Source organism: Sturnira hondurensis, unplaced genomic scaffold (genome assembly GCF_014824575.4).
Source record: "Sturnira hondurensis isolate 20B ecotype Veracruz unplaced genomic scaffold, ASM1482457v3 Scaffold0006505, whole genome shotgun sequence".
Taxonomy (NCBI): domain Eukaryota; kingdom Metazoa; phylum Chordata; class Mammalia; order Chiroptera; family Phyllostomidae; genus Sturnira; species Sturnira hondurensis.
In genome coordinates, this window is record NW_028079136.1 from 7,885,931 (window position 1) to 7,911,384 (window position 25,454).

The 25,454-nt window shown below is 46.8% G+C and overlaps 2 protein-coding genes and 2 non-coding genes across 11 annotated transcripts in view; 1 reads left to right on the forward strand and 3 right to left on the reverse strand.

The window, feature by feature from the left end:
* The window catches only part of DENND2B (DENN domain containing 2B), a 160,770-nt gene extending 157,141 nt beyond the window's left edge, over positions 1–3,629 (forward strand). For 7 of the 8 annotated variants that reach the window (XM_037050129.1, XM_037050128.1, XM_037050133.1 and 4 more), the window contains 3 exons: positions 982–1,221; positions 2,135–2,221; positions 2,846–3,629. In XM_037050129.1, coding sequence (XP_036906024.1) covers positions 982–1,221; positions 2,135–2,221; positions 2,846–2,880 — 362 coding nt within the window. In that variant the 3' untranslated portion in view covers positions 2,881–3,629. The remainder of the gene's footprint in view (positions 1–981; positions 1,222–2,134; positions 2,222–2,845) is intronic. The other variant, XM_037050127.1, reaches the window with a different exon arrangement.
* A 5,889-nt stretch (positions 3,630–9,518) lies between these two features.
* On the reverse strand, positions 9,519–12,673 carry RPL27A (ribosomal protein L27a). Its single transcript, XM_037050135.1, has 5 exons — positions 12,602–12,673; positions 12,148–12,211; positions 11,675–11,750; positions 10,882–11,056; positions 9,519–9,902 (listed from the first exon to the last, which is right to left on the reverse strand). The coding sequence occupies exons 1-5, from the start codon at positions 12,602–12,604 to the stop codon at positions 9,774–9,776; spliced, it is 447 nt and encodes a 148-aa protein (XP_036906030.1). The 5' UTR covers positions 12,605–12,673; the 3' UTR covers positions 9,519–9,773.
* On the reverse strand, positions 10,009–10,138 carry LOC118989833 (small nucleolar RNA SNORA3/SNORA45 family). The gene has a single exon (XR_005067103.1). It is a non-coding gene; the product is annotated as a small nucleolar RNA SNORA3/SNORA45 family (small nucleolar RNA).
* On the reverse strand, positions 11,382–11,512 carry LOC118989834 (small nucleolar RNA SNORA3/SNORA45 family). The gene has a single exon (XR_005067104.1). It is a non-coding gene; the product is annotated as a small nucleolar RNA SNORA3/SNORA45 family (small nucleolar RNA).
* Positions 12,674–25,454: the final 12,781 nt, after the last annotated feature.

Sequence of the window (25,454 nt, forward strand, 5' to 3'; positions counted from 1 at the left end):
CGGCACGCAGCTCTGGTCCCAGGCTCCCTCTGCTCTGAGTCTGGGCCTCTGGGGGCCGGGACCCTGGTGCTTTTGTGCACCAGACCCTTCTGGCTGATGAGGTTCCAATTGCAGCACCTTGATCTCACTCAAGCCTGGAATTCTCGTGCCCCCCCACGAGAGTTATGGTTCAGGGAGTTATGGCTTGGCTAGGCCTGAGAGAAGCATTGTGGTATTTCATCAGAGGGAGCGCAGGAACATAACAAAATTGGGGCTGCTTCTCAGGTGGCCCAGACTACAAAGCTACCCTCTTTCCCCTAATTCTTCTCTACCTCAGGAGGCTTGGGAAGGAAAACCCAAAGACATGAGACAGCTATAAAGACTCTTCTTGCTAACAGGAAGCTAGTTATTCCTCCTTCTCAGGCCTTGCCTAGAGATGTTGGAGGAGATAGAGGGAACTTTCTCTTCCTGTGAAGCCGGGAAAACCACTGAGGGTGAGGGTGTGGGGGAGGGGTCCTCTGACCTCTGATTTCCACTTTTGTTCATCTAGCAAGTGTTTTCCAGCTTTTATGTCCGGAGCACAGTTTTCAGCCTCCCAGCTTGTGGGCAAGTTATAAGCTCAAGAGCACAGGAGATAGTTTCAAGAACAGATAAATGGCCCTGGCTGGTATAGCTCAGTGGAGGAAGCTCCAGACTGTGAACCAAAGGGTTGCCAGTTCAGTTCTCAGTTAGGTAGGGCACATGCCTGGGTTGCAGGCCAGGACCCTGGTTGAGGGGCATGTGAGATGCAACCACACGTTGATGTTTCTCTCCCTCTCTTTCTCCCTCCTTTCCCCTCTCTAAAAATAATTAAGTTTAATTTAATTTAAATTAAATTAAACAAGTGGATCTGGCTGGGAATTTTACTGGGGAGAGAGAGACAACACCCGTGGAGATGGAGGTTGGAAGTTAGAGGTGGCAGGCTCTTGACCTGAACCTCAAATATTTTCTTTTCTCTTCCAGAATGTAATACCCTCAATGGGTTGGTGTCAGAGGTGTTTATCCGGTTCTTTGTGGAGACTGTTGGGCACTACTCCCTCTTCCTGACCCAGAGTGAGAAGGGGGAGAGGGCCTTTCAGCGAGAAGCCTTCCGCAAATCTGTGGCCTCCAAAAGCATCCGCCGTTTTCTCGAGGTTTTTATGGAGTCTCAGATGTTTGCTGGCTTCATCCAAGACAGGGAGCTAAGAAAGTGTCGGGCAAAGGGTAAGGTTAGAAGAGCCTGGGGTTGGGGGCAGTGGGTCTTCTTCTCTAGCTTTTCTGCCACCAGCAGGGCTGCATAACTAGGCACTGTGTGTGGTGGAAGCTGTTGGGTCTTGGCCAGGGCCAGGCTTCCCAACGTCCCTTTTCTTCTGCTAGAAACTTCCAAGGGAGCTTCCTTCTCCTGTCCCAGGAGATGCCTGCACAAGGCTGTGCACAGGCTGCAGTCACGTGGCTAGAGAGCAGGGCTAGTGTTCTCCAAGAGCGGCATGCCGTTGGTTGCCCAGCCTCTCCTCAGACACCCTTCTTATTCAGAGAAAAAAGCTGCACAGAGCAATTTAGGGGGAGGGTGGTCTGAGAATCCAAGGTTGGGCAGGCCCTTAAAGAGAACTGAGCTAGGTCTCTGCCTTAGGTTGGTGGCACAGTGCATTCAGAGCAGAAGGTCATCTTATCTCTAGTTATTTCGTCAGCTCTGCTCACTCTTGGGCTTTTTCACTTCATCAAGATTTTTTTGTCTAACATGAGGGTTCTTCTGTCCACTAATACTTTCCATTAGTCTGGAAACCCTTTTGAAACAACATTGTAGGGTGGTCTCAAAGGAACTAGAGAAGGTGTCCACCCAGGGGCAGCTGTGAAACAAGGAGAATAGCACCTTCCCCGTATGCAGCTCAGGGATGTGCAGCCAGAAGCAAGGTGTCGAGGGCCTCTGGTCTAGGGGCACTGAACACCAGTGAGATGTCATTGATGGTAGTGTTGACGAGCCAGTCTGAATTCTAAGATGCTCCTGTAAATTATAATTGCAGATCCTTGGTTTTTCCCATTTTGGGATCTGTGCCTTATGGGGTCCCTTCAGTAGGCCTCCTCTTCCCTTCTTCCAGTGACTGTTCTGTTCCCTGCTCCTGTTTCTCCTCTTCCCCAGGCCTCTTTGAGCAGCGAGTAGAGCAGTATTTAGAGGAACTCCCAGACACTGAGCAGAGTGGAATGAATAAGTTTCTCCGAGGTTTGGGTAAGTAGCCCTGTCATTGATGAGATAGATGTTCACCAACCAGGGAGGGGGCAGGGGGCTCTGTACCCTAAACTGCTCCAAACCAGTGCCAGTGGGTATTTATAGTGGGCCTATAGACAGAACAGGAAGAGATCCCTTGGTGAAGACAAGGTTCTCAGCCAAGGGCTCCAAGGGCATTTAGCACAGTATTTCCTAAACTGCAGAACCAAGACACCACAGATCCTTACCTGAGTTGGGTCTTCTGGGTGCACTGCTTCCCGAGTGAGCAGGAGGACCACTAGGACAAGAGAGCTTTCCTCTAGGCCATGAGGAGTGCACAAGACCAGCAGTGCAGGAGTGCCCATCTCTGAAAACCTCCACTCTCTTTGAAGAGCTCAGCCAGTTAGATCATAGTGTCTCAGTTTAAAGGGCAACTGAGGCCAAAGAAGTTTAATGCCTGCTATGAGCCAAACAGTGATTAATACCAGTGCCCTCGCTGGAGCTCCAGAGTGTTTTCCCTATCATGGGGCAGATCTCTCACAGCTCTCATTCAGTCTTTCAAATCCTTTCCCTCCAACTGGGAGGGTCAGGGTTGTTAGAAGAGATGCTACTGAAATATTCTCTCTTGCCCTTTCTGGCCCGCAGGCAACAAAATGAAGTTCCTCCACAAGAAGAATTAAGCCTCTTTCCCAGTGACAGAGTTCAGTGCCTTGCAGAGCCTGGAGCCTGGGGAGGGGGCCGAGCCTGGGACCCTCTGGGCTGCTGTGGCTGCTCTGCCCCCACAGACCCCACCGTTCCAGGCCAGGCCACCTCTGCCTTCGTGATATCCCAGATATTGTTTGTAAATAATCTGCTGTAAGCTTTCTTATCTGTTTTTGTAACAAGCAAAAAGAATCTGGTAAATATTTGTATATTCCCAAGGGGCCAGGTGCTTTCCTGCCCTGCCCGAGCATGGATGAAGTTTGCTGGGTGCTGGTGACTGGCCAATGATGTGCAGCTGACTGTCTCAGCCAAACCACTGATCTTCCCCTCACGGCTCCTGGCCTGCCTGCCTGAGGCCCCTGCTGCCAGTCTCGGGCCGTGGAGAGCAGATGCTGTCTTGTTATGTACAGGGGGACTATTTTTAAAAGATTTTTTCCAGAGTTTCTATTTTTTCCTAGTTGTCCCCCTCCTCTAACCCTGTTTTTGAAGGGCAAAGGTCAATCAATCTCCATTTGTAGCACGATACCAGGCTCTTGGGCCTGGCCTTCCATCTTGTGCCTCCCGCCTTGGTGATGGTCAGTGAGTCGTGGGAAGCCCACCCCCAGCTCTGCCTGTGCTCTCCGGGCCCAGCTCCTAGTTGTGGCAGCCATGATGCGGTACAGGGCATCCTCCTTCCCACCGTCTACGGGTGTTCTCAATAAACAGTGTACAGTTGTTTGGGCCCAGAGCCCCATGTGTTCCTTGGCTTCACTGTCTAGAACTTTCTCTCCTGGGCGATAGGCTGAGGTAGACCAGTCAGGGGTGAAACGCCATCATGCAGGGAATTGAGTACTTGATTAAGAGTTCAGCTTTAGAAACTGGATTGTGGTCTGAGGTGTATGACTAGTCTTTTGGTTAGAAAATACCTAACCTTGCTCTGGTTCGGCAACTGTCCAGACTCTATGTTGCTGTTTCCAGTGATGGAAAATTCTTTCTCATTGTCCCTTGGTGCCACTAGTAGGTGGATCTTAACATTCTCCTATTCAGTAGGGAGCTCTTAAGATATCACTAGCCCTGGCTGGTGTAGCTCAGTGGATTGAGCGCGGGCCTGCAAACCAAAAGATCGCAGTTCAATTCCCAGTCAGGGCACATGCCTGGGTTGCAGGCCAGTTCCCAGTAGGGGACACATGAGGCAACCATACATTGATATTTCTCTCCCTCTCTCCTTCCCTTCCCCTCTGAAAATAAAGAGATAATCTTTAAAATAAATAAATAAAACAAGGGAATCTTACCCTTAAAAAAAAAACACATCACGGACGTACCCTGACAATGGTGGAGTGAAGCCCAGCTGCAGCCAACCCAGGGCTTGCCGATAGGTCTGCTGAGAGCCTAGGGCTCTTTCATGTAACTCTGTGAAGTTATTTCTGTTGAAATAACTAGGATTGAATACAAAAAGCTTTACTACCTTCCATGGGGGAGCAAGGAGAGAAAGAAGCAGGATGGGGGCATATGGGTGGCTTAGGCTTTCTTTTCACCCAAGGCCTTCACAGAGCACAGACCTTGAACATTTCAAGAAGTTGGAACTGTGTTCATTAGTGGTGGGTGGGTTTGAACCATGGTTTCCCTCCTCTTCCACCCTCACCCTCACCTACTTAAGCAGGAGACAGTCCCATCCTTAGCTCCCTTTCCTCCTTCGCTACATCTCCAATGACCTGAGGTTGCTGTCTGCCTCATAAAGCAGAGCGTTATCTTCTCCTTTGAAAAGCCTCCTACATGAAACAAATTTAAACAAACAAAAAAAGCCTCCTACATAATTGGCCTTGGCATCTTCCAAGAAGGAATAGAAGGGCAGGGGTTGAGGCCTCAGGAATCTGGGTTTTCAGTTGAGGTAGGGAGAGAAGACTGGTTATAATCAGAAAGTCCAAAGTGGGGTGCAGTTACCTCCAGAATGTGTCACTGTTAACGCAGCCTGGGCTTACTGACCGTCATAAAAGTGGATTCCTTAATAATAAATAACAGAGTTTCCAAAAGCTGCTATTTTTCCTTTCTCTCCCTCTTTTTTAATGTGGCTTCAAAGAATCAAGATGTGATCAGATCACAAGATATATATAGGTGTAAGGATTTTTTTGGGGGGCGGGGAGCGGATTAGAAACATTTATATATCTTTAAAATCTTAAAGACCTAAGATTAGTCCTAGGGATTTCTTCCTCCTCCTGTGGCCACAGTGCTCATCCCGATCCAGACAACCAATACTGGCACGTAGTGGTTTAGAGTGGACTGCAAGGGCCCATACAGTAACTGCCATCGGTACCAACGTCTTACTTTGGTAAGACTCTGCCATGGGATGGTAGAGGTGGGGATGACCAGGACGCCTGGTTGGGGTTGATGAAAAGTGCTCAGGGCTTCTTTCTACACTCGGCTTTCACATGATCTCTGGACCCCTAAACAGATGGTTCTCAACCCTGTCAGATCCAGCACTCGCCTTTTCTGTAGGAAATACCATGATTCCTCCCCTTTACTATCCTGAAATGAAATTCATAGATAATATAACCTACCTAAACATGTCTTAACTATAAAAGGGGAGAAATATTTAATAAAATAGCACGTATTTAAGTAACTAAATGCTGGGGCACAATGTGCCAGAAAAGACAACGGAGTCTGACTTAACACCTGTTCAGAGTTGCTGGGACTGCAACAGCTACACACACAGTTTGGGGTAATACTCTGAACAAAACACAATATGAGCTCCCCTGACTTAGTATTTGGAGTGCTGGGAAACTGAGGATGTGAATGAAAACTGACTGAAAAAACCACACAACTTATTGAATACGTGTAAATGGAGTTAGTCTAAGGTAGGTCTTCCTTTTTGTTAAGGAACCTGGTCATTGCAGGCAGCTGCTAGTATTCCTAGTTGCTTCCCGGCTCCCTGCCCCCTTTGAGAACAAGGACCTTTAGCAGTGCCTTCCTGACAGCCCTGCAGCAGTTGCTCTGGGGCAAGGCAGTGCTGTCCCCTCCACCATAAGTCCCAGTGCCCATAGGATGTCAGCCCTCCTCGATTCTGGAGTTAAGACTCTGGGTTTTCTCCTGTAATCAGTCTAGTAACTTTTTAAAAGTAGGCCAGGCTGCCCTATTCTATCTTTCTAAATGCTCCTTTCAGTTAAGTAATCAACACAAGTAGTGTCAGAATGAGGAGTCTGGCTTTCGAAAGGCAGTGTTCTGAAGGAGTGCCCTTGGAAAGCATTACTGCTCCAGCTGTGGCTCACACTGGATGATGGTCAGTGCAGTTGGGACCCCGGGAAAATCACTGTAATTGCAATCACAGCTCAGTTTAAGTTTTGTTAAATATAGTTCATGTGCAGACCTGAAGCCTACCTTGGGTATCAAATTGCATTTCTAACGATAGTTTTTTAAAATGTAGGAATCAAAATAAAACATTGGGAGGTAAAATAGATCCATGAGTGAAACATACACTTCAACCTATATTCTCACTAGGGATGGTGCACAATAGTTTCTAGAGCCATTGCAGTACTGTTAGGAGTTCAAATCATATCAATGCATTCCATTTGTGTGTGTGTAAATTCAAAGATCATGAAAACTCTAGAACGAAAATACTACTTTTTAACACTGGGCAAGTTAATGGCAATTTAAAAAAATACTGTTTGTTTACATTACCTTTTAATATGAAAGTAATACACCTTTCTCCCTCACCGGAGATTCCTTGTTTTATTTTCTTCCTGAACATTTCATGTGCATGCAGGTTTTTTTTTTTTTTAGTCCAAGGCACCATGAACATAGTTGGCGCTTGTTATCTTTTTAACTGGAAGTTAATTCCGACAGGTTTGGAGATCTCCGTCCTGAAAGTGTATGCAAAGACCACGCCTGTTAAGCGTGGCTGAAACAGGATTTGAAGTGTGCAAAGGGGAAGATTTCCACCCTAACGGCGGTCCACGCCCTACTAGAACTGGGGCCGAATTAAACCTCCCGCCAGGAGGAAAGCTCCCTCGCTGCAGGAGGCAGGCAGGCCCCGCCCTCTGCCGGAAGTGGCTGAGCCAAGTAACAGATCCGACGTCAACCAGGCTTCCGGCCATAGCAAGCCCGGAACATAAGCCTCGTTTTTGTAAACGGCTTTTGGAGTCTGTGGTCCATCCTGTTAGGGAGCCGTGTACGTCAAGCAGTATAGACTAATGAAAGTAGCCGCAAAAGCCTGAAGCTCCGCAGGGTTCCCACCTTCTAGTGTATGTGGAGACCACACATCTCTCCCCACTCCCACCAGTGCACATGGCAGGTTGGGTTTTGCCCCAAAGGCTGACTGCTCTGGGCCTAGCTGATTAATAGTAATACATTTGAATTAAAAAGCTAAATCAGACCTAGTTCATTTTGCCCTGTATGTGGCAGACACTTCTCATAAATTTGAGTTATAGCTGCAGCTCTGGGGCTTTTATGAAAACAAAGCATACATTAGGCCAGTAGTGACATCTGTTGCAATTCTAGCTTATAGAAAATTTACCCATCAACCTATTGTGCTAGGGAATACCATTTTCTACAATCCCTTTCAGATACATAAGCCAAAGGTCAAAGGCTACATTGGGAGTTAGGGAACCTGACAAAGCTCGGTTTGTCAGGTTCCCTAACAAAAGGAAGACATCATTAACCCTGTTTATACTGAATGGGCAGTACAAGCTTGTGCTTACAGGACATGTGTTAACTCTCAACAGAAACCTAAAATCAAAACCTGTCTGCCTTTGGTTCCAGCTACTCTTATGTCTGCGCCCTTCACTTATTTGGGTGCCTTTCAGTCACCCAGCCTCCTTTGGCATTACTGCTTGGAGAGAAATCAGAGAATCTGCCCCACTGTTAGCTGTAGATGAGTATGCAAACTGACCAAAGCTCAACAAATAGCTGCTCATCCCAAATCAAGAAATGGCACTTGCACCTCCATATAGGATCGGGATGGGGATTATTCCATCCTGTTTCTGGAGAGTTACCACAGGATGCCAACGATAATTCCTGGGAATGACACTGACCGCTAAGTAACTAGTGATCGTCCTCTTCACCCCTAAATCTCAGCAATTTTTGATCAGCCCCACAATCAGGTAACCAATTCCTGACCATTTTGTCTTCTGCATCCTTTTCTTGGTCCTGGCCTCCATTCTTCCATGTAGCCCAGTCCCTAATCTAGAGCCTCTCCAGGCTCTTCTCCCAGATAACAAGTCACTTAGCCTAACCTTTACAAATCGGTTTCATAAATGCATGTTTGTTCTTCCCTCAGCTTGGACCACTTTCTCGTTAACTGATTCACACCAAGGTTGATACTTATTGTCTGCTTCCATAATGAACTTACAAACCCGCTAGTTACTAAGAGTCAAAAAGACTTAATACTTTCCATTTTACTTAATCCTTATGATCCTCAAGTAGGTAACTCCACATAGCTTTTACTAACAGACCAAAGCCTAAGTCACACAGCTGTTAGGGTTTGGATCTAAATTTGACCGACACTATGCAGGTCAGTGTCAGTTAAGGACTGAAACTTTAAATCAGGTCTTGTAATTCCTTATCTATTGCTCACTTGTTTTAGATCCATGGCATTATAGCTTCCACGTTTAAGTCCTCAGGAAGACACTAAGGGAAAACCCATCACTTCACCTTTCTTCAGCACCATCATGGAGGATGCAAATCCAAATGGTTTGTCCAACTGAATAAAAGCTTACTGACATCTCTTAACTACCATTATTTAAACCAGAAAGTCTCCCCTGACCCCATGCTTCCTTATGTATGATGGTTGCCAGTGCCATCTAAATGTTACCATGACAGATTTGTCCTACAGAAACCCATGGTTCCCAGCCCATGTATAACCCCACAGAGCGGTAAAGGAAGCACTCCACCAAACCAAACCAAACCAAACCCAGTAGCTGAGTTTTAGTAGGTTTCAGTGCTATCTTGTTTCTTTGCCCAAGATTCTAGACTGAGTTTTATTTTGGGTCAACATTTCAAAACCACTGAAAGACCTCTGAAAACTGCAGCAAATTATAAGTATCATCTTGAATCCATGAGGGTCCTATCTGCACACAAGCAACAGGCATCGTTTTTTTGCAGGAGATACCCAGTTACTGGCCTTTGAATACACCATGTCTCTACTAGAAACACTAAAGACTAAAAGAAAAATTGGTAGCAATTCATGACATAATTCTTTGAACATTAAGTTAAGCCTGCTATACATAGGGACGCTTACAGCCCCCCCCATGGCTTTCTATAATCCAAACCCCACTTTGATATGTAAAAGCCCCACTGTGTTTAAAATTCAGATTGCTAGGGCGTATCTCAAGATTTTGGTTATGACTAGAATAGTTAATTAAAGTCCACCAGGAGGGAGCCAGGTGGAAAAACCTTAGGTTCAGGAATTACACCCCAAAGAACCACCTCGACCTTATTACTCTGCCCCCTCTGTAGAACATGACACATCAAGTTCCTGTAAAAGACCATCAGAACTGAGTCAATCCCTTGTGAGCCCCACGGAACAGTTAAGGGTACATTCTTCTACTCATTGTAAATTCAGAGTACACAATGCAAACAGGCCTTTCAGCTATTTTATATTTATCTACACACACACACACACACACACACACAGGCACACACTACCAACAGCTACCATTTTCACTTTATAAACGAGAAGTTCAAGTCAGGTAACAGACCAAGGCCTCTAAGTGCTGGTGCTAACTCTGGCATACTATACTCTCTTTCTCATGGGAGTTGGCAGAGGAGCCCAGGCCCTCATACCTTTAACGCCTAGAACTTGCAGGTTTCTGACACACAGGGAGAGGTGCCAAAGAACCTACACTCAGACTAGAAGACAAAAGCACTTGTGAGCATTTAATGATTTCCCCTCCACATAGCTTCAAGCGACCAGCACACAAGCCCCACCAACACTCTTTATCTTCTCCTCAGCTCTTCTGCTGAAGAATTTGGCCTTCACAATGACAGGCTGCTTTGGGAGCTTTCCCTTCCCCAGAACTTTGTAGTAGCCCTAGAAGAAGAGAGAAAAGGGTTATAGCACATCATGACAGGTACCGACTCCCTAGTGGGTATGAGGAAAGATGCGGGCAACCCGCTCCATCAGGTAGCTGGGGAGGGTATGTTTCTGACCTGGGCACTAACCGGGGGCACTGACTGCCCTCGTCAGTGAATCAAGACCAGCAAATTCTCTCCGAGAACTGTAGCACACCAAGACAACAGCTGTCAGGATGTGACTCTAGTCTCGGGCAAAAACCAACCCCCCCCTTTTCCACTCAATTACCATCTAATAAGCAAAAAAGAAAAACCACATTCCCAGCAATGCTTTAAGGAGTTATGACCATTGAAATTGTTGGATGGATGGTAAACAGGCTGGGAAGGGGAATCTGATATTTAATGAAAGTCCTCTCAGGGTTTAGACTATTTCTGTATCCATGGGAGGTTAAGACTGATAAGAAGGACTAGAACTCCGATTAAAAAAAAAAAAAAAAGCTTGGGTGTAGTTTTGTTTTTGAGGAGGTGGTGGAGAGGAAGGCCCTCTTCAGGTAATGTAGGGCCTTAAATCTCAAACACATTATTATTTTTTTCTGTAAGGAACATGAAGGGTCAACAGCTATGCCCAATGCAGACCTGTGTAAAACAGACCAGAGAGAGCTGAGCTAAGACACTGCCCATAGCTCAGGTGAGAAATGGAAACCTGTGCAAACCAGGGCAGTAATAGCAAGGATGAGATTATTGACTGGAAAAACATTCAAGTGAAAATGAAGTACCCAAAAGAATGAGTACGAGGGATTACTCAAGTATTATTCAATCACAACTGAACTAGAGTTCAATTTTGGCCAATGAATTACCTCTAGAAATTTTGCCAAGAGGTACGTCTAGTAGGGAACTGGGTACAGACTTCAGGTGGGAGATCAAGTAGATTAGGGTACTCAAAGAGTTTTGAGGAGAGGTAAAAAGCCACATAAAGGCAAAAATATTCCTTTGCTCACCGATCGCACCACATCAATGATGGGAGCGGCTCCGGTCTTGTTTTTGGCAGCGTTGACCCGTGTCTGCTCACTGACCAAGGTCCACAGTTTATCCAGGTTGACAGTGGGGCAGAAGCTCTGGTTCCTCTTTAAGTGGTAGTGCCTCATACCAACTTTCCCAAAGTAACCTGGGTGACTGGGAAGAGAAGGCAACCACTTTCATTACCTCACTAATTAAGAAACTATACTCACCATCTTTATGGGCCATCTGCCCCAGTACAGTGTAAATTGTTAACTGGCGTACAGCTGCGATACAACATGCTCTGCTTCATTCATTTGTTGAATGAATCAAATCTTTATAAAAAGCCCACCAAAGACTTTCAGGAGAAAAAGAGTAGCCTTATTTCGTAAAACCAGGTTAAGTCACTGAAATAACAAGAGATCTTCTAAACAAATAATTAAAATCCCATCCCCTAATTTGTGGGCATAAGTGAAACTAGACCTGTAGAGATCAATTTGATGCCTGTCACTAACCTGGTGACTGACCATGCCATAGGGGGCCAGAGTCAGTGAATAAGGTCAGCAGTTATTCTTCGAGGACTCTAGCACACTAAGGCAATAGCTGATACCCAAGCGTGACTCTAGCCTCGATGACAAAATTTCTCATTTCACATCAAGTGCTACCTTGGTAAACGCCCAAAATAGATTTTTGGTAGTAAGAGGCTTCCTCCCCTCTCAGAATGTTCAGAGCCAGCTCCCCGACCCTGCCAAACTCCAAACTGTGTCAGTTAAATACAATCTCAGAAGCACTCACTATTTGTCGAAGTTGATCCTGTGATGATGCAAGCCACCAGCATTACCTCGGCCTCCCGGGTGCTTCCTGTGCTTGCCTGCAGGATTACAAAGCCACATGGCTAACAGCCTTCCCCGGCCCCAAACCATTCCTCCCCGTTTCTGCCTTTGCTTATGCTGTCCCCAGTCTACAATTTCTCTTTCAGCATTGTTACTCCTTCAAGACCCCACTCAAAACTTATCTTTGCAGCACTATTACACTACTCCACGCCTTCAACCAATACTGTGCCCCGCTCAATTTTCATTCCCCCAACTGATGCGATATCGCTCTGTATCTGGAGCATTAGAAGATTCTCAAAGAAAAAAACGTCAGGCTCAATCCGACCCGACTAAACAAAGCTCTTACTAACCCACTTCTAAGCTACCTACCTTCGACTCCCTAAGCAACAAGCTGGGTGAGCCCAAGGCCGACCAAGATGGAAAGCAGGCACTTACCGATGCGGCCGTGGCCGTGGCTCACGTGGCCCCTAAGTTTCCGGGTCTTCCTCAGTCTCGATGGCTGTGGGGAAAAAGATGCTTGGTGCTAAGGCCTAAAAAAGGTGGGGCAGGGGAGCAAAGTATGCCGGACTGTAAGGGAAACATAGGCCTTAAGATCAAGGATCTGCCTTGTGATTCATTCAGCAAAGCTGAGGCTACACGTTGGCCCGGGGCCGTGCGGCCTCCTCCCGGAGCCGCCAGGACGCCCGGGCCCGCGTGTCTCAGAGAAGTGAATCCCGGGCCGAACACGCGGCCCAGAGATCCGGGCGCACTCCGGCCCCCTACCCTGCGGCCCACGATGCGCGATCTGGAAGGCCGGGCTAAGACCGAAGGTAGGTGGCGGGGCTGCACAGCGAGTAGAGATCCCTGCCTGCCATTGCAGTGAAAGGAAAGTACGAAAAAGACAACCTACCATGTTGGTCGCCGAGACGCAAAAGGAAACTTTGTGCGAAGTCTCGCGAGGTATGGGAAGCAGGGGCGGGGCAAACACTTCACTTCCGGCCGGGGAGGCCGGGCCTAGACGGCGTTGCGGAATTCGCGTGAATGATTGCTGTGTTGCTTTCTTTGGTCGCTGGTTGCTGTTGCGGTGTCTAGGCAATCTTGGTGGCTATGGCGGCGAAGAGCCGTTCTCTGTCCAATCCGTTGTGTGCAGAGCCTTGGAAGCTGAGAGTTGTGGAAACTGAGGGCGCTGTGAGCCGGACCTTTTCCTTGACGCCGTGTCCGAAGTATTCTCCCAGACCACCGTATCTTTCAGCCCCTCCTCAAAAGCCCCAGCCCTGAGTGGCACCCCAGCCTTGCTCTGTTTTTAGTAATCAGCTCAGCGCGGTGATAGCGATTGCTAGCCTGCCCCTGCCCCGTCCCCTTCCCGGACACGGTGAGGAGCAATAAGGCACTGTTTATTTGACCCTCGTCGTACCTACTCGGCTTCTCACTCTGCCCCCTTTGAAGTCTGTCTCTAGACGTGTGTACCACCTTCTGGGACTGCTGCCCCACCCTCCTGGAGGGACGCTGGATTTTCCTTTCTCATTGCCTTTATGCTGTCATCCTGTTACGGGAAGAACTCAGGCCGAACACTGAAGGAAGCGAAGTGGTTCCTTTACGCATTCGGACCCAGAGGAGGCAGTCTCCAAATTTTGGGTCCTGATCAGCGGGGAGCAGTTGCTTATGTAGGGTGAGGGGCGGTCTGTCACAGATTGTTACTTCTGGCGCGAAAGCAAGAAGTGAAACGTTATCTCTAGCACACAGGGGCAAGCGTTATGTCTGGCGCGCAGAGGAAAGCAAGAAGCAAAGGAAAAAAAAAGTCATATACAAGTCATTCCCTGGGCGGCTGTGCTATGTTTTAAAATAGCTGCCAATTTCTTCTAACATTCCCCCCTTTTGATGCTATAGGCCGTTTGATGCTATAGGCCATCAGCTATAGCTGGCTGTCATCTAGGCTTCTGGACTTCAGTAAGTTTTGGTACCTATATTGGTATTATTAAAGAGCAAGGACTTTTGCTGTGGCCTGTCTAGTCACTGTGGCCTCCAGAGTCTGGATTGTGGTCCTCAATATGCAGGGCTCAAAGCTTATTCCTAGGAAGATAATAATTAGGGGTCCTAGAAAGGAAGCAGCCACTGGAGCCAGGCTTGAGGATTTATTCCCTAATTTCTCTAATTCTAACTTTCTATTTTTTTGGCATGGCAGTTTATGTTCTCCCTAATTTCTTTAATTTTCTTTATTACAATTCCTGACTGATTTATATAATAGCAACATTCCTCTCCTAGGAACATACAGGTACCCCCTTTTTCCGCAGTGAGGAGGTCTAGGGCCTGCCTTTTCTGGAGGGTGACTTCTAGGGAGTTAATCTGCTGTTGGATTGTAGTCGGCGAGTCTGCTACTTCGTCTATGTCATTATTAAGCTGGGCTGAGAGTTTATAGTAGGTGGTTGCTGAAAGTCCCTAGAGCTCCAACACCTTCCTACAGCTATTCCTACCCCAGCCATGGTGGCTATAGCTGCCCCTCTCTTAACCTGGGCAGGCTTTGTCTGTCCCTGCCTGAAGAGTTTCAGCATTTCTCAGGGTCAGAGTCAGAATGCTTATGCTGAGGGCTAGGAAGACTTCTAGACATATCCCAGTTCACAGGGAGGCACTTGTAGGCTGCTTGCCCACATAGGAGGAATAATCCTGGTCCTGTGCAGAGGCTGCTGTTGGGGATTCTGAGCTGATTGGAGCAAATTTGGGGGTTGAGGGAACCTACTTCATTCTTGGTAGAGGAGGTTTTATTAGCTATTAAACAGGTGACATTCATTTCTTTCGTATCTAGAAGGACTCTGGAAGCTACTGGGCCCTGGACTACGATCTGATTGGTCTGGAGGGACCTCCTGGTATGGTTCCAGTTTTGCGGGACTGGAGTCCCGCTGTATCTTCTTTCTCAGAGAGGCAGGCATATCCAGCATCCCTGGGTAGACTTGCTGGAGTTCTGATAGGCTGAGTGTATATTCTCTTCTAGATGTTTGTAGAACTTCTTGGAAAGCAGTAAAATTGGCACCTTGGTATTCTACTTTTGCTTGGTCGAGGTGGTTTGCTATTCCTTTTACTGCCTTTTCCTGACTCTTTCAAATTCTTCCTGGCTTAGGCTACTCAGCTGTGGATAACCTTCAGGTTCTTTCTGGCTTAGTCTACTCAGCTGTGGATCGTACTCCCAGCAGACCTGTCTACCTAGGGTCCCATGAGGCTTACACATGCAGCTCTGGCTGGCCATAATGCCTGTGGAGTATAGCTTTCCTCCCCAGGTGCAAGTCCCCACTGCTCTTACACAGTTTGGGGGTACCCCCCAGGTGCTTGCCACGGAATCTTTTGGTTCTGTATACATGCTTACTACGCCGCCTCCTAGCCTTATTCTTTCTCCTGGTGCGCTGCATTTGCAAATGCAGCTGAGCATGGGGCTGTAGCAGGGGCCGAGCAAGCTAAGCAAAACATATTAAGTATCCAAAAGTACAGACAATACAGAGGTAGGCTACCCCAAGAGCGGCCTGCTCCCCAGAACTTCATCCCGGGGGAGTTATGGTCACTAGTCCAATTCCTAGGATTACTGCGAAGATGCCAACAAGAGTCAGGTATCCCCAGGAAGGCAGGAATCCCCAGGAACAACGATCCATTTGCCAGAGTCCTTGCTGGTGGCTGGTCTTCTCAACCTCAAGGTGGGCAGCCTCGCCGATGGTGGCTCTGGATGGTTGTCAGCCTTCTGGTCGTTGGTGTCTGCTGCTGTCTTGGCTGGGCTGTAGTGGATCCAAGGCATGATTCCCGCAACCTTAAGGGCAGCTGGGGTAGTTAAAATGACTAAATGAGGCCCTGTCCATGTGGATTGGAGGGGCTCCTTTTTCCAATCTTTTACCCATACATAGTTTCCAGGCTTATGTGAGTGGGCTGGCCCCTCTCATGGATAGGGTTCTTGGCCTAATCCGGCCTGGTGTGTCTGACTGTGTGTGTTTCCCCTAGCTTCTGGAGATACCTAGTCTGCCCTGCTTCTCCAAGAACTTTAAGCTCTCCCCTAGGCAGGGTCAAGATAGCTGGTGGCCTGCTGTAGACTAGCTCCAATGGTGTGTACCCCTGGGGGTTTGGGGCATTCCAAACTCTGAACAGTGGCAATGGCAGCAGGTCAGGCCAGGGTAGGTTAGTCTCTTGATGAAATTTGGCTAGTGTCTCTTTCAGAGTTTGATTCATACATTCTGCGTTTCCTGAGCTCTGGAGGCAGTAGGCAGTGTGTAATTTCCAATTAAGCCTTAGCTGAGTTGCAAGATCTTGGATCACCTTGGCTATAAAGGCGGGTCCATTGTCACTCCCTGTGGTGGTGGGCAGTCCAAACCTTGGAATTACTTCTCTGAATAGAGCCTTTGCTACTTCTCTGCTTTTCTCTGTCTGAGTGGGGAACACTTCCACCCACCCGGAGAATGTGCAGACCGTCATGAGGAGGTATTTCTATCCTTTGCTAGGTTTTACCTCTGTAAAGTCTATTTATAAATCCTCAAAAGGCTGTAATCCTTTGTATTGGACTCCCATCGGGGTCTTTGGGTGACCTGCCGCATTTTTCTGGGCACAGGTCAAGCACTGTGCTGAGGCTGCAGCACATGTTGTGGAAGCGTAGACATGTTGGGGAAGTAATAGTATCTCTTAAGCAAAGTCTCTAGGGATGTTTTTCCCAGGTGAGGGAGGGCATAGCATTGCCTGACCAGGTTGCTGGCTTGGCCCCGTGGGATGTAGAGCCGGCCATCTGGCAGCTTCCATATCCCAGAGGCTGTTTGTAGGCAGCCCTCTTGCATTGCCCACTTTTGCTCCTCTAGGGTGCAGTCTGGCTGATTTATATCCAGGCCTATCAGGGGTCCCTGCAAGGCCGGCAGTGTGGTTGTCACCTCTGGGCTTGTTGCCGCCACTTTTGCTGCCTGGTCAGCCCTCTGGTTTCCCCTGGCTACTTCTGTTTCCTCTCTCTGGTGGCCCCTGCAGTGTATTACAGCCACTTCTTGAGGGACCCAGACTGCTTCTAATAGTCGGAGTATTTCAGCCTAATTTTTTATTTTTTTCTCTTTGGCTGTCAATAGTCCTCTCTCCCAATAGATTGCCCCATGTATGTGGAGAGTGGTAAAAGCATACCTCGAGTCAGTATATATATTGACTCTTTTCCCTTCTGCTAATTCTAGGGCTCTGATTAATGCCTACAGTTCCGCTCTCTGGGCTGACCACCACACTGGCAGTGACTTGGCCTCTACTTGGTTGTCTACTACAGCATACCCTGCTATTCGTTTCCCCTCTATCATGTAGCTGCTCCCATCGGTATAGAATGTCAGCTCTGGATTTGTTAGGGGCTGGTCTCGCAGGTCAGGCCGGCTGGCATGGATCTCCTCCGTCACTTCGAGGCAGTCATGGTCAGGTTCTCCCAGCTCTGTGGGGAGAGAGGTGGCTGAGTTAATCTGCTGAACAGTTTTGATTTATATGCAGGGATTTTCATGAAGGAGGCCTTGATATTGAGTCAGTGTTGGGTTAGAGAGCCATTTGTGTCCCTGTCCAGCAAGGAGGCTGGTCACCACATGTGTCACATAAACACTGATCTCTTGTCCTAGTGTGATTTTTGTCAGCCTCCTGCATGAGGGTGACTGGCTATGGCCCTGAGGCAAGGTGGCCAGCTTGCTGCTACATTGTCCAGTTGTTTGGATAAGTAAGCTTCTGGCTGTTGCCAGGGCCTAGCTTGCTGGGTGAGAACGCCCAGCACTACTTTCTCTTTTTCATGCGTACACAGATTGAAGGGTTGGCTAGGGTCTGGTAGCCCCAGTGCTGGGGTGTGACCAAGGTGGTCCTTTATGGCCTGGAAAGCTTTCTCTTGCTCAGTGTCCCAAGAGAGAGGCACCATGTCCGGTCCCTTTTAATACCTGATAAGAGAATTTAGCTAGGGTAGCATATCCCGGGATCCAGATTCTGCAGAACCCAGCTGCCCCCAGGAACTCTCGGAGCTCCTTCCGAGTTGTTGGGGTTGGTAGGGCTATGATTACTTTCTTTCTCTCTTGGCCTAGGACTTGCTTTCCCTGAGAGATGATAAACCCTAGATATTTCACCTGAGTCTGGCATATTTGTGCCTTTTTCCACAACACTGGTACCCTGTCCTAGTCAGCAGTTCGAGCAGCTGGCAAGTGCCCTCCCAGCACCAGTTTTGGGTCAGTGCGGCTAAAAGAAGGTCATCTACGTACTGTAGTAACACCAGGCCAGTCTCCCTGTCGGTGAGCAGCCTTAGGTCCCTGGCCAGGGCCTCTCCAAAGAGAGTGGGAGAATTTTTGAAGCCTTGTGGCAGTTGGGTCCAGGTTAACTGAGTTTTTGACACAGTTCGTGGATCCTGCCATTCAAAGGCAAAGAGCAGCTGGCTTGCCTTTGCTATCCAGAGGCAGAAGAAGGCATCCTTTAGGTCCAAACAGGTGAACCATGCGGCTCCTTGTGGGAGCTGACCGAGGAGGGTTATGGGTTTGGCACCACCGAGTGTAGCGTGATTGTTGCCTCATTCACTGCCCTCAGGTCCTGGACCAGTCTATACCCACTCCCATCTGGCTTCCGTACTGGCAAAAGGGGCGACTGGCACCGTACAAGTATGCCCTCTCATAGGTGCTAGCGCATGACTTCTGCAATGCCTATCCTGGCCTCTCTGGAGATGGAGTATTGGCGGATCTGCCTTGGTTTTAGACCTATTACCACAGGTGGATGGTTTTCTGCCAGCCCCGATGGGTTATATTCTGCCCACACTTCGGGATATTTTTCTCGCAGGTTCACTTCTCTATATTCTGCCTCTCCCTTCCAGTCCCCTTCAGTCTCCTGATATGACTGATACTCTTCCTCCTGGAGGACCAAGACTATAATGAGGCTCAGGGTGCCAACCTGTAGCCGGGCTTCTCTCAATGGATGGAAAATAACTCAGGCTCCTAGTTTTGTGAGCGAGTCCTGCCCTAGGAGCGGTACAGGTCATTCTGGTAGGTACAGGAACTCATGCTTTGTCTGGTGACCCCCCGGTTCAACAGTTTGGGCCTTGCAGAATTGTTTGGGGCTACTGGGCCGTCCCGTGGCTCCATTCACAGCCCTACGGCGGTGCAAGGGGTGTCGTCACCACTGAGTGTTCTGCCCTGGTGTCTATCATAAGCGGGAATGTTTGGCCCCCTACTGTCACTTTGACCAAGGGCTCATGGGGGCTGAGATTCAGTGAGCCCGGTCCCTCCTAGTCTGAGTCCCAGCCAGCCAGGATGAGGACTGTAGGCGCCTGTGACCCTGGTCCCTGTTGCTCACCTGTCAGCCTTCTCTTTTTCTTATTATAGAGGCACTCTCTTTTCCAGTGCCCTTTCTCTTTGCAATAGGCGCACTGGTCCGGGTCTATGCTCCAGGGTGCCAGTCTATTTCCTTTCTCAGATGGCTGTTTGCCCCCTCCTTTGGTCAGCTCTTTCTTGCTCGGTAGGGGGTTACCAAGAGCGGCTGCCAGGAGAGATGCCCTCTCCCTCATCCTTTTCTGGGCCCCTTGTGCTGCCCTCTCCTCCCTGATATTGTAGACCTTGTTAGCAACCTCTGCTAACTGGCTTACGTTCATGCCGGCAAACCCTTCAAGTTTCTGGAGTTTCCTCCATAGGAATGGTCTGGAGTGCCGTCCATGCGCTCACTTCCCATTTGCTGCTTAATCCGTTGCAATCTTGCTCTCAGATCCACTATTTGAGTGAAATTGTTCTCACCAAAGTTATTGATTAACCAAACACCAAATTGAATGGACTAGTTCTATTCCTCATAGCTCTTGTTCTCGTTGTATTTTACCCTTTGACTTCTTTTCCTAGAGAAACTCTCCTTCCTCCTGTGTTTCTGGCTACTTCTCAGTCTTCTTTTCAGGTTCTTCTTCGTCCACCACTTAAAGGTTCTTCAGCCTCCTGCCCTTGTACCTCTTTTCACAGTACACAGTCTTCTTGGGTGAACTCCTCTTGGGTGGCCTCAGTTCATATCTCTGTTGCTGAGCTGCACACTCATGTATTCATTTAATTTCTGGCTAATATTGCGGGTATTCTACAGACAAACTAGATAAACGTAGCCAAAGACATCAGTCTTCCCGGCTTATATGTGCCTTCTTTATACCTTGTCCACCATAGCAATGTCAGGGAGAACTTACAATTGTCCCAAGCCTTCTTTTCCTCTGAAACACTGTCGCCGTATCCTTGTGCCACTGCCTGCACGAAGGCCCTCATCGTATCTCCTGGGTTCAACACCCTCCTCTGATCACCCTGCAAGCATTCTAACTCTCCTCCAATCCCTCCATCCATAATACCTGTGCCCCGTTAATCTTCCTAAAAATGACTTTCATCCTTTTACTTATTTGATCAAAAAGTTCAGTATTTCCCTGTTGCCAACAGAATCTAGACTACCTGCCTTTCCAGCCTTATATTAGCTTCTTTGCTACACAAGCTTTCTAGTGCAGCCAGACTTGGTACTTCTCTTGTGCCCTTTTGCCTGTGCTTGTGTGTCTCTCTAGCTTGGAGTGTTCGTGATGTTCTTGAGCATATATCCTGGATCTTCCTCAGCCTTTAAGGCCCATCTTATAATATGCTTCTTTTCAGAACATTCTGATGTACAGTTATAATAGCCAGATACACCTTGCTATTTACAAAAACGCATCTGCTTCAGAAGTCAACTCTATCATCCCCGTTTAATGAATGAGAACATTGAGGCACAGAAAGTGGAGTGACTTGCCAGGGGCTACGGATGGAAAGCCTAGTCGTTGGCCTCTGCCTCTCCAGATCCCCTGCTTTAGCTGTTCCCTCTCTGACCTCACAGGAGTGTGGTCTTTGCCACTCCTTCAATCCTTAATCACATAGTGCCTGTGACCAGCAGAAAGGGGTCTTGAGGGTGTGAGACACGGTCTAAGAAGAGATCATCATTTATTGGACATCAAAACTGGCCAGGAAGTGTCTAAGGGATGAACTGAGCTAACTGGAAACTACACTGGGATGATGCTCTGTGAATTAAGGTAAGCTGGGCAGACCCTTGGGAATGAGAGGTATCCTATAACTAGGTCCTGAAGCAAGGACCAAGAATGTCAGGGGAGAGGGGGACAGGAAGTAGAGTTCTGGGTGATGGGTAGTTTTGCCAAGTTCCTTGGTTGTAGAAGAGCTACACCTATTTGTCAGGCCACCTGGCTGACTGGGAGGCTTCCCTGGATGCACCAGCAGTACGTGGTGTTCACCTAGAATTCCTCTTACAGGTTTGGCCTCCAAGGTAGGGAGTGCCCTGGGTGCTCGGCTCTGGTTCTCGCCAGCTCCCTCTCCTTTACAAGATAATCATGTAGCTTTAAAAAAAGGCCCATGTGGGGTTTGTCACAGTGGGTCAGTTTCCCTGGGTTGAGCAGCTCTCGGAGAACAAACAGAGTTGAGTTCTTTGTCTGTAAAGTTGAGTAGCCAGTAAGTGACCTGTCTCTTCCTGTCAGGTATACAGGGCATGACTCCTGAGAGGCATCCTTCTCTGTGACATCTCTTTTGAACTAGAGCATGACATTGTGACCTATGAGGTTTGTGGGCTCTCCCAGAGAGCCAGGACCTCAGAAATACCTGTGAAATGAGCAGACAGGAGATGGTGCCAGGCAGCAGCCTGGTGAGGCAGGTAAAGATGTGTTGGCCTTTTAGCTGCCCTATGCCCCTTTCCAGGTGGCCTTGTGGGCACACTGCCACTCTGAAGAGGGTCCCGATGGTTCCTCTCTCTTCCCCTCCTGACGTTATCGGCAGTCCCTCAGACAGCAGCAACAGCGTGTACGGGTTCAGCCTTGTTTTCTGGCTTTTCATCTTTAGATTTGGACATTTGGAAATACTATGTTGCTTTCCTATTTCAAGTACAGCAGGGGTGTCAAACTCATTTTCATCAGGGGCCACATCAGCCTCGTGGTTGCCTTCAAAGGACCAAATGTAATGTTAGGACTGTATACATATAACTACTCCTTAACAGTTAAGCGAGCACTGCCACTGGGTAGACACAAGGTGCCGGGCTGGATAAAACGCGGTGGAGGTCCGGATTCAGCCCACAGGCCTTGTGTTTGCCCCCTGTGAGGCAGAGGATTGTGAATTTAAGATGGGAAGAGCCAGAAATCCATTCTAAGTGAGAATTAGAGAAAAACTTAGAAATTCAAATTTGTTTCAGAAAGAATTTAAAAAATGGTTTTGTAATAGAAAAGGCAGTAAAACATTTAAAACAATTTTTTGAGGACAAAACATAAGTATAAACATCTCAAATGATAACACCCTACAATGCTGTTTCATGTCTGAATATTAGCTTTCAGCTCTTGTCTGTGTGGAGACATAGCTATCTGCAAAACTGATGATCATAGTATACAAATCTTTGTGTTCTGCTTTTCATTGACTACTGTGACATTTTTTGTATCACTAACCAATGTTTATGATTATTATTTTTAACAGCTAAAGAGTGATTTATCTTTAGCACATACTATAACTTTTTATAACATACTAAGCCATTTTCTCATGTATTTTGTTTTCATTTTTTCTGGTTGTGTTCTTTGGTATTAGAGACACGATACACTGAATATCCGTATGTATATATAGTTTTTTCTTCTGTCAAGTAACTTGTCTAGAATACATTCCCAGGAGAGAGATTGCTGGACTGCAGAGTGTGAACGTTTTTGTGCTTCATGTTGTGTTGCTGTATATTTCTTCTAAATGGATTGTATCAATGTGCCAGCTGTGTGCATAGTTTCCAATTTCAACTCCACCAGATTCGAGGTATTTTTTTATCAGTGGTTTTTGATAAATGACAATATGGCACCTAGGGGAAAATCCATAGGCCCACAGGGCTTTCTCCACCACAAAGTAAAAATAATCTAATTTGAGGATTAGGAATTTGTGGGAGTCTTTCCTTTCTGGGCTGGATAGATTTTTAAAAAAACCTCATTGTAGTGGATGGCAAGTGCATTCCTAGAGACTTTGTTGGCAGCTAGGATGGCGCCCTGCTGCTGTTGAACTCAGAATAGCAAAATGTGAAGAGCGGAATTCCGGGATCCTTGAGATAGCAGTTTATCCACCAGCACCAAAGAGGAGCTTAAATAATTGGGTGTGAATTTCATTTCAGATGATAAAATTAGTGGAGAGAACACAGAAACTTGGGTTTATTTCCTACCTCTGGATGATATTGAACAAATAGCATATTCTCTTTGAATCTTAATTTTCTTGTCTGTATAATGAAAAATGGCCAGGACTCATTCATTCATTTTAGAAATATTTATTGAGTGCTTGCCGTGTTCAGGCACCATATATAGGTGCCAGGGAGTGAGGGGCAGGCACAGTGGGGAGCCAGAAAGACGAAGTCCTGCTGTAGGACTGTGTCTAAAACAGCAGACAAGTAAAGAAATTGATGATGTATCACCATCGACACACCCTAGCGCGGCGTGGATGCTGTGCCATTACCCAGTGTTTCTCCCGTTGCCTCCCTGAAATGCGTCTGTTTAGTAATTTGTTCTGTACCACCCGTGCAGACCGTCTTTGAAGTTCTTACTCCCAGTACGCCGTGGAATGACTTGTTCTGTCACTCCTTGGCAAGGAGCAGAAACCAGGAAACGTTTCCCTTCTCTCCCACCCCTGGGGTGGGATATTAAAAGGAGGTGGTCGGTGAGCAAGCTAGTCTTATCCACAAGGTTTCCCATCCTGGAAAGTTCTTCCATTTCATCCAGGTTTCTCCATGGCTTAAAGCAGAAGTCGCAAAACAATTACTGATATGTAATTTTTTGATTCATGATGTTCTCTTGTGCTTTTTAACTTAATTAGTTGCCAGTGTTTTAAAATTTAAATGAAAGTTTGAATTTCTGGGGTTCTGCAAAGCTAAGGTTTGTCAACATTGACCCCCATTCTTTTAGGTGAGTATGCCTGGCTCTGTAGGTGTTTGAGTTTGCTGCCCCTGGCTTAAGCACATTCTGCCACCTTCTATCCTCTCCGCTTTCCAGGTCAGGGGAAAGAGGGAGGAGAGGGAAGAACTAAGTTATGATGAAAAGCAGCCCAGAGAAGGGGGCAGAAATAAGTCATTTGACCTCCCCCCATTTTCCCTAAATCACAGACTCATTGGTTGGCTGTGCTTTTAATTTAATCTTTATCTTCACAGAGTTACTTCAATTGCTTTTCTAAGACAGGAATTAAATAGTTATTTCTTTATATTTTTACTCTGGGTAGAGCCCACTGGTGTTGGAAGGCCATGCCACCTCCCCTTTTCTCAGAACTGTTCTTCCAAGTCTGATACAGCAGCTCTCAGATTGTGGTCCCTAGACCTGTGAGAGTCCTAGGGACCCTTTCAGGGGGTCCAGAAGGTCAGAACAGTTTCCATCATAATATGAAGATGTTATTTGCCCCTTTCACCAGGGTGATATTTGCATTGGTGGTGCCAAAGCAGAGGCCAAAGATGGAATGTAAAACTGCTGATACAAGTCATTGTTCCACTGCCATGCATTTGCATTAAAAAGAAAAGAAACAGAAGGGAAAAGCCAGTTTCACTTCAGAATGTACGAGGTGTAGCAGTAAATAATTTTGTTATGTTTCCATCCTTGAATACATGTCTTTTTACTGTTCTCTTACAGAGCAGTAAGAAATTGGAATGGAAGTGCAATAAGCACTTCCGCTGCTTGTGCTACTATTTGAGTCGCAAGCTGAACCAGCCTTTCTGTGGGGGGCGTAGAACACCAGTTTTACTTGAATGAACAACTAACAGACAAACTGTGGTTATCCGGGCTTGGGAATTTTGTGGATGTTTTCTCAAAAATGAAATAAGCCTGTCATTTCAAGGGAAAAACTGGCAGTATTTGCTGCTGGTGACAAAATTTGAGCTTTCAGGCAAAAAATAGAAATCTGGTAAAGTTACAGCTGCTTCTCTGAGTTTGGCAACTTTCTAACAGTTGAATGATTTTCTATGAGATTAGAGATTAAAGAGTGTGATTTTTGTGTTCTTGTGTGATGGAACATGTGAATATTTGGAGTATCTGCGTAAGTGGTTGAACCAGTATTTTCCAAATGACCAATGCTTGGTATTACAAAATTATGCCTAAAAGAGCAGTTCATAGTGCAAAATAGACCAGTGGGATTGAATATACTAGAAGAAGAAATGTCCATTAATGTAGTTTCAGATTCCTCATTATAACTAACCTTTAAGAAACTACTCCTTGTCGAATTTTTGTGTAGTATCAAAGAAGAATATCCACAACTGAAATATTGAGATATCCCTATTTTTAACTGTGTAGCTGTGTGAGGCTGGCTTTTCTTCACATACGATAAACAAAAAAAGTAGCAGATTGACTGCAGGAGCAGGTGTGGAAATCCAGCTGTTTTCTGTTAAGCCAGGCTTTAATGAGGTTTGCAAGAAGGAAAAACAATGTCACTCTTCTCACTAAATTTACTTTTTGAAAATTGTTCATTTTTCCTAGCATGTTATTCACATCGACATGTAATAGATTTGTTGTTATCTTAATGAATTAATATTTAAAAACATCTCAGTTTTAATTTACATCATGATAAATAGCAATAGCTATAACCCACATAAACAAAATCTCCTTGGGGTCCTCAGTAATTTAAAAATGTTCAGGGATTCTAAAACCAAAAAGTTTGACCTTCTCAAAGTCTAACAAAATAAACTCAGCCACTTAAACCTTCCAAGGGAGACTGCCCTCACGTCCACTGGGGCTGCTGCTATGGCTGCTTTCCGGGAAACACCTGCCCTGAGAGCCCCGTAATGAGTCAGAGGTGAAAACC

What these genes read in the sequence shown, in the direction of transcription:
- RPL27A (XM_037050135.1), bottom strand. An exon ending in CCACGGCCACGGCCGCATCG is followed by an intron (nt 11,751 to 12,147) that starts GTAAGTGCCTGC and finishes GTAATCCTGCAG; the next exon opens with GCAAGCACAGGAAGCACCCG. An exon ending in TCATTGATGTGGTGCGATCG is followed by an intron (nt 9,903 to 10,881) that starts GTGAGCAAAGGA and finishes CTCTTCTTCTAG; the next exon opens with GGCTACTACAAAGTTCTGGG.